This window comes from Protomyctophum bolini, assembly GCF_963924005.1.
Source record: "Protomyctophum bolini genome assembly, chromosome: 7".
Classification (NCBI taxonomy): domain Eukaryota; kingdom Metazoa; phylum Chordata; class Actinopteri; order Myctophiformes; family Myctophidae; genus Protomyctophum; species Protomyctophum bolini.
In genome coordinates this window covers 41,727,277-41,742,276 of record NC_137868.1, presented here as the reverse complement: position 1 = coordinate 41,742,276, position 15,000 = coordinate 41,727,277, and the positions used below count along the sequence as shown (strand labels likewise).

Genomic DNA, 15,000 nt, shown 5'->3' with positions numbered 1-15,000 from the left:
ATTACAGAGCTGTCGTATACGGCAGCAGAACACAGGTCTACACACGTTATCTTAGCATGTAAAGGCATAGTTTTCATTAAAAAAGACAAAGAAATCTGGCATATCTTACTACCATAATCACCAAGACATCACAATATCATCCCCCTTTATCATACAACAACAGCATGTGGGTGTGGCTTCAGTTCAGGTGGATCACCACACGTTCATCCACCAGGCAAACCAGGCATACTTAATTAACTGGTACATAAAAACGACATTTTATACTGTACACAATACCTGATCATGTTTTAGGGTGGGAAAAAAATCACGGCACAAAAACAATGGCCTTCATAAACAAAAGGTGTGTGGATGGAGGTGTGTATACCTTGCCAGCGTAGTGAATGATGGAGAAGTCGGCCTCCTGCCGTGGCTGCCGAGGTTTGAAGAACTTGGGATGGCCGCCTTGCTCACCTGACAGCTTGTCCACAAAGGAGCGGTCCGTCGCCCGCGGGAACCAGCACTCCTCGTCCAATAGGGCCAGCACGCCAGGTGGGTGGGCCTATATACGCAGGGAGGGGGAGGAGCAGTGACGTTAAGAGGCCCAGTCAGTCATATGGAAACGAGTTCCAAATATCAGTGGTTGGAAAAGTACACGCAAGTATCAAACTATTGATTTCAGCTGTTAGAATTCCAAACATGCAAACGTGACCCGCTTGAATTACTTCAGTCTAAATTAATATATGAGTAGTATTTTTAGTTCTTAAAGTTCATAATAAAAGGCATTTGAAATTAAAAAATATATATACTTTTCTGGATTCCAATAAAAAAATACCCCAAAAATTATAATCAGGATTTAAATTCAAATATAGCAAAAATACGCACTGCGACGTGTTTTGAGCTTGTAGATCTGCAATTTTTGCGATGACAGTAATATGCAATTATTGTGGAACTATAGTGGCCCTCTGGAGTGAGTGTGGAACTATAGTGGCCCTCTGGAGTGAGTGTGGAACTATAGTGGCCCTCTGGAGTGAGTGTGGAACTATAGTGGCCCTCTGGAGTGAGTGTGGAACTATAGTGGCCCTCTGGAGTGAGTGTGGAACTATAGTGGCCCTCTGGAGTGAGTGTGGAACTATAGTGGCCCTCTGGAGTGAGTGTGGAACTATAGTGGCCCTCTGGAGTGAGTGTGGAACTATAGTGGCCCTCTGGAGTGAGTGTGGAACTATAGTGGCCCTCTGGAGTGAGTGTGGAACTATAGTGGCCCTCTGGAGTGAGTGTGGAACTATAGTGGCCCTCTGGAGTGAGTGTGGAACTATAGTGGCCCTCTGGAGTGAGTGTGGAACTATAGTGGCCCTCTGGAGTGAGTGTGGAACTACGTATAGTGGCCCTCTGGAGTGAGTGTGGAACTATAGTGGCCCTCTGGAGTGAGTGTGGAACTATAGTGGCCCTCTGGAGTGAGTGTGGAACTATAGTGGCCCTCTGGAGTGAGTGTGGAACTATAGTGGCCCTCTGGAGTGAGTGTGGAACTATAGTGGCCCTCTGGAGTGAGTGTGGAACTATAGTGGCCCTCTGGAGTGAGTGTGGAACTATAGTGGCCCTCTCTATCGTCAAAGTTTCCCACCCCTTCCCACCCCTTCCATATTATTATAGGCGGTAACGGGACCCTTCGTTTTTTTGTTTCCTATACATTTTGTTTTGAGTAATTATAATTTAAATAAAACACAAAAAAAGCTAAAGTTTTCATGAATAAATACCAAATTATTTGAACTAATTTCTTGAATAAATAGAAATTCCATAAGTTAGAAAAACAATGTTAAAAGAAGTAGTGAGGCCCTCCTCTCTTGGATAAAACAAAATCAGCCTGGGAACAGGACCTGAATTTAGAGCTGGAGGAAGAGTTGTGGGAACTCTCTTTGAGGCGTATTCATACAACCTCTTTATGTCTTAGACATTGCCTAATTCAATTCAAAATAGTACATCGTTTGCATTTCTCGAGAGAAAAACTATCTAAAATTTATCCTGACATTGACTCTACTTGTATAAGATGTCATCTGGAGCCAGCCTCTGTTGGACATATGTTCTGGGGATGCACTTCCTTGAACCCATTTTGGAATAGTATTTTTGATGCTTTCTCAACCATCTGTCATATGCCAATTGCGCCCAACCCGATAACTGCTATATTTGGAGTTCCCAACGACGATGCACCAATTACTTCTTCCCAAGCCAATTTCATAGCTTTTGCTTCACTCATAGCGAGGAGACTTATTCTCCGCAATTGGAAATCTGATAAACCTCCAACATTTACAAGTTGGGTCAAGGATGTTCTATCCTTTATTCCATTGGAGAAGCTCAGATACAACAGGTTCAAATCTCGCCAGAAATTTGTAAAGGCTTGGTCCCCTTTCCTTGAATTCACCCTTTCACTGTCCTCCGACTCACTGTCCTTTGATGATGTGTCCTAAGTGTTTTTCCTACATGTAATTTGGTTCACTGTGTAGCCCCTTAATCTAGTAAAAGGCAAAAAAATTATTTTATTGTATTTACTTAATTTATTATTTATATCCTTTAATACCTGTTTATTTTATTATGATGTTTTTTTTTTTTTTTTTTTTTGTGTGTGTTGTTGTTGTCTTGCTTTGTGATGGAACCGGGGAGGGTGGGGTATATGTGGGGTTGTTTGTCTACAAAATTGAAAATCTTATAAATAAAGTTATAAAAAAAAAAAAAAAAGAAGTAGTGAAAATAAACCGATCTGCTGTTTTCACTAGTTTTGGGTCCCGGGGCAGTTTGGGTACCACTGGCTGTCTATGAGGTCGCAGGGCTGTGGCTGTGTGTGCGTGTGCGTGTGCGTGTGCGTGTGCGTGCGTGTGCGTGCGTGTGTGCGTGTGTGTGTGTGTGTGTGTGCGTGCGCGCAGCGTTACGTACCGGCCTCTCTATGAGGTCGATGCAGGGCTGCAGGTCGAGGCCGAAGTCGATGAAGTTCCACTCGATGCCCTCCCGCTGGTACTCCTCCTGCTCCAGGATGAACATGGTGTGGTTGAACAGCTGCTGCAGCTTCTCGTTGGTGTAGTTGATGCACAGCTGCTCAAACGAGTTCAGCTGGGGGAGGAGCACGACGGGAGAGAAGAAACGCCGTCATTCATTTGACCCGTTTTGACCTCGCGTTCTGAAATTGTCTTCTAAAATCCTGGCAGTTTTCTGAAAAAGCTATGTTTCCGTGTGTCAGTCGTTCTTCGATTAAAAAACAAAAAAGAAAGCAGACCTACAAGCTCGTATATGTGTATATGTATATGAGCTTGTAGATCTGCTATTTTTCAATAGCTATATTATAACATAATGCCAACACATAAAAAGGGGTTCCCGCCCCAAAATGGGTTAATTCGTTTTGAAAACGTCAAATGTCCAAAACCGTTCTTTTCTTATTATTTACAAATAATAATAATTAGGTAGCGAGTGAGGAGTTGCGAGTGTGTAGATCTGCTATAGACACTGTTGTATGATGAAGTAGGGCGCTGATTAAAGTAAAAAGGCGCTAATTAGAGCAAAAACGAAATAAAAACGAAATATGGAGACACAAGGTTTCTGCCCATAATGTGCGATACACATACAGTACAACAAACAGATAGTATGCATGGCTGCACGCATGCACACACACACACACACACACACACACACACACACACACACACACACACACACACACACTCCCACACACACCTGGAAGATCTCAAAGCCAGCGATGTCCAGGATGCCGATGAAAGACGCTCCCTGTCTCTGTCTGCGGTCCAGAGCTCTGTTGATTCTGTGGACCAGCCATCTGAACAGACGCTCGTACGTAGCCTTAGCCAGAGCTTCTATGGCGAAGTCAGCCTGGAGCGAGGGAGGGAGAGAGAGAGAGAGAGAGAGAGAGAGAGAGAGAGAGAGAGAGAGAGAGAGAGAGAGAGAGAGAGAGAGAGAGAGAGAGAGAGTGAGAGACAGAAAGAGAGTGAGAGAGAGAGAGAGAGAGAGACAGAGAGAGAGTGAGAGAGAGACAGAGAGAAAGACATAATTCAAGAGGTGGCAAAATGAGGGGGGAGGGCAGATAGAGAGAGCAAGTGAGAAAGAAAAATAATGAGACAATAGAATCAAGAACTACAGTACAGTGTATATATAGATGAACTGATATATAAGATAAGATATACTGTATATATAATAATAAGATAATAAGATGTATATAAGATTTACTGATAAATAAAGATTGATCGATAGATAGATAGATAGATAGATAGATAGATAGATAGATAGATAGATAGATAGATAGATAGATAGATAGATAGATAGACGGACAGACAGACAGACAGACAGACAAGACAGGCTTCGTACACACATAAAGAACAACTGTTCTGTGCTCTGCCTGTGTTTCATGGCCGCCCCAATGCTTTTCCAATGGAAGTCACGTGGTTTCACCAAACACTTGCGTTTGATTGCCCCCCCTCCCCCCATCACACACAACTGTTTGGTCAAACTCAAACCACGTGACTTCCATTGGAAAAGCATATGTCTGTACGAAGCCAGACAAGACAAGACAAGACAAGACAGGACAGGACAGGACTGGACTCACCTGTTCTTTGGTCTGGGCCTTCTGGACGTACTCCCGTCCCACCTTGATCCTGGGGGTGAGGATGGCCCTGGAGAACTCCAGCACGCTGATGCCCAGCAGGTGACACAGCTTCTGGGCCGCCGTGTCGTCGGGCATGGAGGCCTGGTCCTGGTTCTTCTCCTTGGTGAACGAGATGTTCCCGAACTGGAGCACGGCCGAGATCACCTTCAACATGGCTATATCCACAGACAGGACGGACAGGACAGACAGACACATTTGAACAATGCAAGAAAGAAACAGAACAGTCGCTGCTGTGTTTGTACAGTATAGACTATTATGATCTGATTCTGTGCATGTGCATTTTTAACACTGTTCTAATTTAACCACTTTCAACCAGGCTTACTGTATGTAGGCGTTCTGTTCCAAAGCGCACCGATTCCTTTTAGGTCGGCTATTTTTTTGCTATTTCATCGTATCACAGAGTTTATGGTGCTTAAAGTCTTTATGGTGCTTAAAGTTGTTCCAGGGACCCCCCCCCAGAAGTAAAGATTTGAGCTAAAAATGTTCGCTCTGAAAGAATATATATTACATATTTCCGCCATATTTTCACGATTTTTCAAAAATAGCAGACCTACAAGCTCGTAGCTTGTAGATCTGCTATTCTTCAATAGCTAAAGTATAACATAATGCTTCTCATCTCTCCTCCACACCTTCAAACCGTCTCTCAATCTCGCCTGTCACACTTTATCCCCAAAACGTCTTATTATTTTTTTCAGGTCGTCATGAACGGGACTCAAACACGCGACGCGCTGTCAGGCCAAAGCCTATATGTGGCATAATGCACCTGGACCACTAGGCCAGCGGGCGCCCATCCCCAAGCCTTCTAACCTGAAATGACTACCGGTACATTAGAGTCTAATTCTAGATCCTGTCAAACCTTAATTGTCACTCGACTCCTCATGGAAATCATCCTCAACTCAGCCACCTCCAGCTCTGCCTCTTTAGAAGTGGGGAGTGGGACCCATAAGACACGTGCTCACACACATGCATGCGTGCATATTTGCGTGCATGTGCGTATTTGCGTGCATGTGCGCAACGCGTGCAGCAGACACGCACTATAAAAACATGCAGACGTGTAAAAGCCTATTTAGAAACAGTGTTTACAATGCTTAATTGTATCCACTAGTCCTTACCCGTTCTGAATATATGAACAGCAAATATATATATATATATATATATATAGAATATTAGTAGTCCATGACATGAAAATGATGTTTGACAGTCAGCAATATTGTTGCTTATTCTAGATGTATTTTCGGATTTTCTGACTTTATCTGGCCTGTTAACATTTTCATAGACCTGGTTGTTTGTTTCCCTCTCAGTCAATGTGGCAACCCTGGTCATGTTGATGATGTAGCTTAGCACACAACAGCTAGGACGATGTAGTAGCCTGCTGGCGTCATGTATAAAAGTATTGTGCGCAATTTATGTCCCCGAATGTATGGATATGGACTTATGGCTCCATCGCTGGCTCTTTCTTTAGTAGAAGTAGAAATTTAACGTGTTGCTGAGTGTTTACCGTCGCGAGCGCACACACACACACACACACACACACACACACACACACACACACACACACACACACACACACACACACACACACACACACACACACACACACACACACACACACACACACACACACACACACACACACACACACACACACACACACACACACACACACCGCCTCCTGGCCTGAGGGGGTTGGAGTGATGTAAAAACAATATTTGTACAGTGAAATACATCGGTAAAATCGGTAAAATGTATAGGGCACATTTTGTTGTGTTGCAGCGGTAGCTAGAGGAAGCATGCCAGTGGGGTAACGGTGATAACGGTGGCCTGTGATGCAGGTGTCGCTAAGGGACGGAGGTGCGAGGTTAATTCACTAATAAATTCATTATTAATCATTAATGTGTCAAATGGGGAAAAGGGCTCCGTTAAGACCTCCATATAATTATGGTCCATGCCTGTGTGAGAAGTGGGAGTGATTCGTGCAGTTAATGATGAGATAACGAGCTGTCAGTGACATTCAGACAGACAGACATTCAGACATTGTTAGAATTATTATTTAGATATATAGCCAAAAGCATATTTTTGCCCAAAAATACATTTAGCCTTGAGAGAAGTGGGGTAATGTACAGATGTACAGCATGACTGGACTATATATTCTTTAATGACGCTTATAACAATTCCCATCATGTCTTACAGACGGACTCCTCCTTGTTGAAGCCCATGATGGTCATGGAGTCCATGGTCTGGGTGAAGTTCTCCGCGTCGCTCTGGCCCGGCAGAGGCACGGAGCCCTGGCTCAGGAAGCGGTACTCGTCGGCGCCGCCCAGCAACAACTCCGCTGTGGACGGAGACAGCCAATGAGAGGAGAGGTGGCAGGACATGACACCCAATGAGAGGAGAGGTGGCAGGACATGACACCCAATGAGAGGAGAGAGAGACGACAGGACGTGACGTCAGACAGACACGTCAGAAATCAATACATTTTCGGCACCTTGTAGCTGTGCTGGTTATACGCGGGACATGTCCCACTGAGGCGGGATCAAGGCATACACAGTCCTGCCTTGATCTTTGGTTCCAAACCATCATTTAGCTGCGGGGACCCCCCTGGAACTCCCTCAGGGACCCCTGGGGGTCCCCGGAGCCCACTTTGGGAACCACTGATGTACAGTATAGACTAGGGTCGCAGTCCCGCCCCCTTTCATGACGACGCCAGGCCCAGGAAATAATTCCTGATGCCTTTTCCCCATAGACATTTCAAAAAGTCTTTATTTAAAGACCTTATAAGCGTCGTAATTTGTCAACTAACTCGAGTTGTGACAAATCATGACAACAAAACACAATATTTTGGACCAAAGAAATAATTACAAAGAAGTCACGACTCCACTTGGCTTTGTCCGCGGCGTAAAAAACGTCTTTTAAATAAATACTTTTTGAAAAGCCTTATGAGGAAAATGAAAGGGTAATTATTTTCCGGGGTCTCTCTCGACGGGGGCGGGACTGCGACACTATAGTGTTCTCTGCCTCCCTCCCTCTCTCTCTCTCTCACCTCTCATCTCCTCTGACGCTCCACACAGCATCTGGTAGAACACGTGGAAGGTCCTCTCGTCCTTGGCCTGGCGGATGGCCCGGGACTTCTCTAGGAGGTCTGGGTCTCACAGGTCAGGATCAGCCACAGAAGCATTGGCACACAGCTAGTTTGTTTTTGGCAGCAAATTTCTAATTTAGTTTAGTCATATAGTCTTTGGAATGAAACTTCATTTTAGTTTTAAGTCACATTTTAGTGTTTTAGTGTTAGTCTAGTTTTAGTCGAATAAATGTACAGTTGATTTAGTCGACTAAATTGTATTTTGGCGGGCCTCGATGACGTCGTAATGATCTACAAGCTCTACAAGATCTTGTACATCGGCTATTTTCAGCATGCAACCAAGTGTAAAATGACTTATACTGGATCTCTTGTCCACTAGTCCCATTCTAACATTTTAGTCTAGTTTTTATTTGTTGACGAAATCATATCGACAAAAATATTTAGTCATAGTTTTAGTCAGCATGGCTTAGTTTTTATTTCGGTTTTGTCAGTGAAAAAAGGTAGTCGACGAACATTTTCCGTCTTAGTTTTAGTCGACGAAATCAACACTGTTAGCACATCATACCCAAGTATGATCTAAATCTCTCTCTATGGCATGTCACTTTAGGCTCAGTCCTTTTATTCATGGTAAAACTGAGTATAACAGTGGACTATTTACTCCATCTTCTCCGTTCTCAGTAGAACTTATATATACTTCTGAAAATACACTGTGTAATGACATGCACCATTGTAAACGAGGGTTAAATACATCAGTGGATTGATTGATTGATTGTCTATTACAGTACACATTTAAAAATGTCATCTTATCTACCATATCTGTCAATATGCACTCAATCCTTCTGCAAAGGATACAGGTCTCAATGTTGGCACCGACAATGTAGCCCGCCACATCGAAATTAATCCGGATGAATTTACCCTGAAGAGAAAGGACAGTTTATTTAATGTTCACTTGATAACATGCAAACACGTTAATAGCTTGTTTAACATAGATTTCCCCACATAAACAGTAGGGGTCAAAAAGGGAAAAGGGGCTCAAAGCACATATAGATATTAAAATCTGCAAATATCACAGGCCTCACGCCCCGCCTACCAGGGACGTGCACACATTTACACATGTCCTTTTACCCGTCTGTAAAACAACTGCCCTTTTACCCGTCTGTAAAACAACTGCCCTTTTACCCGTCTGTAAAACAACTGCCCTTTCCAGACCACGAATGTACAGCAGCATTTACTATGGTGAAAGAAATGCTAATGCCACTCCTTTCCTTGCCATGCAGCATTCAGGAGAATTGCTTTTTTTTCCCCCCGAAGTCTCCTGAACACAGTATTTTGCGTTGAACAAATTTGTTTAGAAATCCAGGCATGTCGTTACACACCGCATCTCCACATAGCTAAAGAGTGCCGGGTTGCGCTATACGGAATTTTCGCTGTTTTTGTTCAAAAGTGCCCTCTTACGGGGATTTGAGCCACATGCCTCTCTAGCACTCTCTGCACGTCCCTGCCGCCTATACCACCAAAATGGTGTCAGGTTTCAGCAAATGGTGAAGCTCCCCACCCATCATCTCCAACGGAGGAATGTGTACAGGACGCCCTTATGGCTGAAGTTCTGCACACAGAACAAGCTGCATGGTCAAAGTCATGGAGTTAAGTGTAGAAAGACACGTTTTTGAGTGGAGGGGTAGTGTATATATGCTTGCCCTCTTTGTTCACGGAATCTTTCTCTCTCCCTCTTCATGACTGGTTCTGATTCTATTTGCTCCTTTTTCTGTTCTTGCTCAATTTGCTAAACAAACAGATTTTCGTTGATTTTTTGTCAAAGTTCCATAGTCATTGTTAATTCTCATTGTACGCTGCATTCAATAGCAATCCGCCCCAAGCATGCGACACGCACGCACACACACACACACACACACACACACACACACACACACACACACACACAGTGGCTGTGGATGGTCACATGCCTCCTCTCTGGCACAGACAGAGACAACACCATGTTGACATGTGACACCTCACAGTGAGTAGCGCGTAATCAGCCCAGAGGAGGTTCCCGTTATCTCCCCCAGCCAATGCAGAGACCGAACGAGGACACAGCCGCGTTACAAACATCTTTAGAAAATAGCAGATCTACAAGCGATGCGACGCATTGTGACGCTTGTAGATCGGCTTTTTTCCCCCAATGGCCGAAATATAGGGCTGAAGTGGGCAGTGCAGGTTTTGAAATTATTAAAAAAAAAGTAACTATAGCAGGTTTTCAAATAAACACAGCGGAGTACAAGTATACAATGTTTGTCTCTGAGATGTAGTGGAGTAGAAGTAAAAGTATTGGAAATACTCAATTAAAGTACAAATACCTCAACATTGTACTTAAGTACAGTATACAAAAATGTACTTAGTTACTTTCCACCACTGTTCATTTCAGTGTTTTTTGTGTCATTCATTCAACTGAAACTATCTAACGTAAATAACCCCCCCCCCCACGATGTTCTTACAAATCTGGAGGAGTTGTCGTTCTTGACCGTCTTGGCGTTCCCGAAGGCCTCGAGGATGGGGTTGGCCTGCAGAAGTTGTCTCTCCAGCTCCCCCTGACGCACGCGCACACACACACACACACACACACACGCACACACACAGCACAGGACACAGCCCCGGAGGATCAGATCAGACACCCGACACCGGGAACACAACCGTGTCAGCAGCAGCATCCTCCATTCAACCACCACATGGAACTATAATCTAGAATCCCATCCCCGGAAAGGCCACGGATAAGGTCACCCATTCAGAGCATAAAGACAGTGTTGCATTCCCAGGGGTCATCGCCATGATGTAATGTACGTATGGCTTGTTATGGTGGACTTTTTTTTTTGGTCACATTTTTTTAAAATGTTGCCCCACGGACATACTAAAAGGAGTGGACAATAATATTACCAGAAACACAGAGTGACAAAGGAATCCCTTTTGCGGGGTCCATTTGGTTACCATTTGGTTACCATGATAAAACATTTGAGAACCACATGAACGCGCTGCCGTTGAACGCGCACGAACGTGCTGCCGTCGTGAACGTGCACAATGATAGTCAACGGACCAGCGCGTTCATGTGTTTGGGCCCATGCTGCAATACCAAATTCGGCCATTATGTCCATTTCGCCTCAGGGTTTCCTCTGGGTGCCGTCTTTATTCATATATACTCTAAGGTTGGGACTCCTAATATGCCGTAGTGTCATCATAGTAAAAAAGTGTCATACAGTACATATTCTGAAGAAACCGTGCTGACTTGACATTCGGTAATTGGGGATTATGATCAAAATAATAAGATTATAATGTGTAAATATATAATCTGTATACATATTGATGACCCCTGTGCATTCCGTTTCAGAAAGACATTGGCTTCAGTGTTGTTTTTGTCGACTAAAGCCAAGACGAAAAATGTTCGTCGACTACCTTTTTTCACTGACGAAAACTAAATGGAAACTAAATGAAAACTAAGCTACGACGACTAAAACTAAGACGTATAAATGTATTGACAATTTTGTCAACAGCTAAAAACTAGACTAAGATGCTAGGAAGGGACTATAGCGGACAAGAGATCCAACTAAATGGAAACTATTCAAGAGAGACTTGCTGCCAAAAACAACACTGTTTGGCTTAATAGCAACTGAAGAGCTCTGTTTCATAATGCTATATAAATATACAGATACACTATGTCGTTCATTATGTAAGGAGACTCTTCAGTTATACCACCAAGGCAGGAGGTAACAAAAGCAAAAGCAAAGCAACGGTCCGACATTTCTCAATTGTTACTGACAAAAATGGAAACAAACATGGAGGAGGAGGAGGAGGTCATCATTTCAGAACGTTGTTACTGACAGACAGGTGTATGCATCTGCTTTATTCATTTAACCGTAATAATATTTATTACAAATTTTCAAAAAATGTTGTGCTGTTATATAGGCCTACTGTTATGTACAAGAACCTCAAAAGGGGTTGCTGTCTTATAGGGTAAAAACACTAAAGGGGTTCCCGTCTTATAGGGTAAAAACACTAAAGGGGTTCCCGTCTTATAGGGTAAAAACACTAAAGGGGTTCCCGTCTTATAGGGTAAAAACACTAAAGGGGTTCCCGTCTTATAGGGTAAAAACACTAAAGGGGTTCCCGTCTTATAGGGTAAAAACACTAAAGGGGTTCCCGTCTTATAGGGTAAAAACACTAAAGGGGTTCCCGTCTACTGAGCTATACTGTAACTTGCCCACTTCTGCTTGCAATGTAGCACTTGCCCTAGCCTCAGCGACCTTACAGGCGTATGCAAAGGCTAAACTTAAGTAACTTTGATAGTTTTTTAGCACTCTATAGTGTGTATACGTATAGTTTTACTATATAGATAGTTCCACTGTTATGTTCTTATAGCTTACGTATGATTCATGAGGAATATTTTGATGCATTTGATGTATTACCATGTCTTTGTTCTTGCTTTACTGTATGTCGCTCTGGATTAAGTACTGTACTGTATCCAAATATTGCTGTGGGCGGGGGAGCGGGAGGTCAGAAATGTGGGGGCGGGGTTAGGTTGCAAAAGCAGGCGAAGTATGCAAGAAAAGCAACACTATAAGCCACATACTGTAGACGCACGCTTGCACACACACACACACACACACACACACACACACACACACACACGCACACACACACTTCTCCGAAAGGAATGCACCAACTACTCTACAGGTAAATTGCCTATTGCATTTGCCTGCTATTGCTGTATAAAACACAGCCCTCCACCCAGACACAGCGATGCCACAGCAAAGCCAACAGCGCATATAGACAGAGAAAGCCTGCAGAGGCAGGGCTTCAGGAAAGAGGCCACACACACACACACACACACATAAATAACAGTGTACACAGAGTAGAGATGATCCTCTTATCCGTATATAGCTGGGCGATATGGACCAAATATCTCCGTGAAACAATAGTGTACTAACTGGCAATGATATTGCATTGTCACATTTTGAAGGATAAATATGTCTTATAACCCATTTGGGGAAAGCATCTGTGTCACTTTTTAGAATCGTTGGGGTTACTCAAAAACAGCAGATCTACAAGCTCGCAAGCGTGTCACTTCATGCCGCGCTGCGAGCTTGCACATCTGCTATTTTTGGGGGAAAATCTCGAAAGTGGGCATTTTGTCGAATCGCCCCCACATCATGGGTTTAATAACGGGTCATGATGTGACTAAAACCAGGAGCATGCAGACAACGCTCGTGTCTCATATCACGATATTATTGATTATCCAAAATGCCAGACGGAATACGGTCTGATTATCATCTCCTCATCCATCGCCCAGCTGATAAGGAGTCACATCAGCTCTTTACACTGACTCCAGATCTATCTAAGCAACCGGGATTTCATCTGAAGCTCATAATAACAGAAGACTGGATATGTTGGATACTCACATATTGAACACTCTGAAAAACAGTTGAAGGAGGGGAGGGGAGGGGGGGGGGGGGGGGAGATGTGGGGTGGGGTGGGGTGGATAGGGTGAACAAATTAATGAGGTATAAAACAAACAACAGATAAAAAGTATAAGACGACAGCAAAAACAAACAAAAAAAATGATACAGTCAAGAAGGATTGTTAGTTCAGTGATGAAGGAGAATGTCACCAAAATGCACCCGATCGATTTTTTTTCCCTTTTTGTTGCAAATAATCTCACACAACATTCCATGAAACTTAAAATTGTATCACAGTCACTTGTTTCCCTTTACAGCAAAATATGTCATGGAAATCACGAAACTGCAAAAAAAAAACTAAAGACAGACACAGAAAACTCTCTGATGGGCTTTTGGGGTGAAAGAGTCCTTTAGAGGAGGTTGGTGAGATAATTCTGTGGGTTAGTCGGTATAGCGTCACGAGAGGCCATTTTAGGCAGAGAATAAAACAATAATACAGGAGAGAGACGTGCAGAACAGAACATGCAGGGTCTCAACTCACTCTGTTTACTAAAGAACTACCGCGAGGCAGAGACCGATTGCCGTCCTGGAGGAAGCCAAGCAAGGAGAGAGAGAGAGAGAGAGAGGACATTAAATGTTAATAAGAAAGAATGAAGGGGAGACAGCAGCAAGAGTTAGATTGACACAAGGCAATCTACAGATCATTGGTTAGAGCAGTGGTTCTCAACCAGTGGTCCGGGGACCACCAGTTGGTCCTTGAGGGGGTTCCAGGTGGTGGTGAGTGTAAAATGAAACCAAATGGATCCATATAAGGGGTCCATTTAGTTTCAGTTTACACCCTCGAGTTAGATTATTGCATTGCTTAAGTTAATTTATAAGAAGTCTACGCAAAAATAATTCTTATCTTGATCAACGTTTGCCTGTTATATCTCTCCTATGGTACCAACATCAATACAGCATGCGGACTATGTGTACATATTCCTTATAGTTTTGGGATCTGAGAGACTAAATCTCATCAAACGGTGGTCCGTGGCTCAAATGTAGAATACAGAATGGGCCTTGATATTGAAAAGGGTTGAAAGCCACTGGATTAGAGGGAAGACTGCAGGCTGGGTGGGACATGAATTAACACAATGCTGGTTAGTTTGTCTACACTGACAGCCATTTTACGCTCCTGTTTGGCTTGTAAAATAGGGCAAGAAGCTAAAGAGAACATAAAGTCAGAAAATAGTGGAAGACGACAACAATAGAAGGTAATATGGCAACATAATACAGTTGTTATCATAGTCATACATCTTGAAAAAAAAGAATGAACAAAACCACAATAATAATAATAATAATAATAATAATAATAATAATAATAATAATAATAATAATAATAATAATAATAATAATAATAATAATAATAATAATGGATTGCATTTTGATAGCACTTTTCTATGCACTACATATCTATTGCACAAAAAAAAACTACAAATAGAAACTGTGTTCAAGGCTTTCTTGTCCTGCTCTGTGTCTCTATCCAGGGTGTCATCAGACTCCTTGCCTCAAAGCTAAATCAAACTTGTTAAATGGGCTTCTGGCTTCATACCTGCATTGACACCTTGTTTAATGTGCTTCTGGGTTCATACCTGCATTGACACCTTGTTTAATGTGCTTCTGGGTTCATACCTGCATTGACACCTTGTTTAATGTGCTTCTGGGTTCATACCTGCATTGACACCTTGTTTAATGGGCTTCACATAGTATCTGCATTGACACCTTGTTTAATGTGCTTCTGGCTTCATACCTGCATTGACACCTTGTTTAATGGGCTTCACATAGTATCTGCATTGACACCTTGT

At 43.0% G+C, this 15,000-nt stretch overlaps 1 protein-coding gene across 2 annotated transcripts in view; it reads right to left on the bottom strand.

The window, feature by feature from the left end:
- The window catches only part of myh14 (myosin, heavy chain 14, non-muscle), a 77,422-nt gene that overhangs the window by 30,297 nt on the left and 32,125 nt on the right, over positions 1-15,000 (bottom strand). For both annotated transcript variants that reach the window (XM_080767904.1, XM_080767905.1), the window contains exons 7-15: positions 13,160-13,171; positions 10,208-10,300; positions 8,568-8,631; positions 7,677-7,775; positions 6,825-6,968; positions 4,577-4,791; positions 3,694-3,846; positions 2,902-3,075; positions 365-538 (exon numbers count right to left, since the gene is read on the bottom strand). In XM_080767904.1, coding sequence (XP_080624030.1) covers positions 365-538; positions 2,902-3,075; positions 3,694-3,846; positions 4,577-4,791; positions 6,825-6,968; positions 7,677-7,775; positions 8,568-8,631; positions 10,208-10,300; positions 13,160-13,171 — 1,128 coding nt within the window. The remainder of the gene's footprint in view (positions 1-364; positions 539-2,901; positions 3,076-3,693; positions 3,847-4,576; positions 4,792-6,824; positions 6,969-7,676; positions 7,776-8,567; positions 8,632-10,207; positions 10,301-13,159; positions 13,172-15,000) is intronic.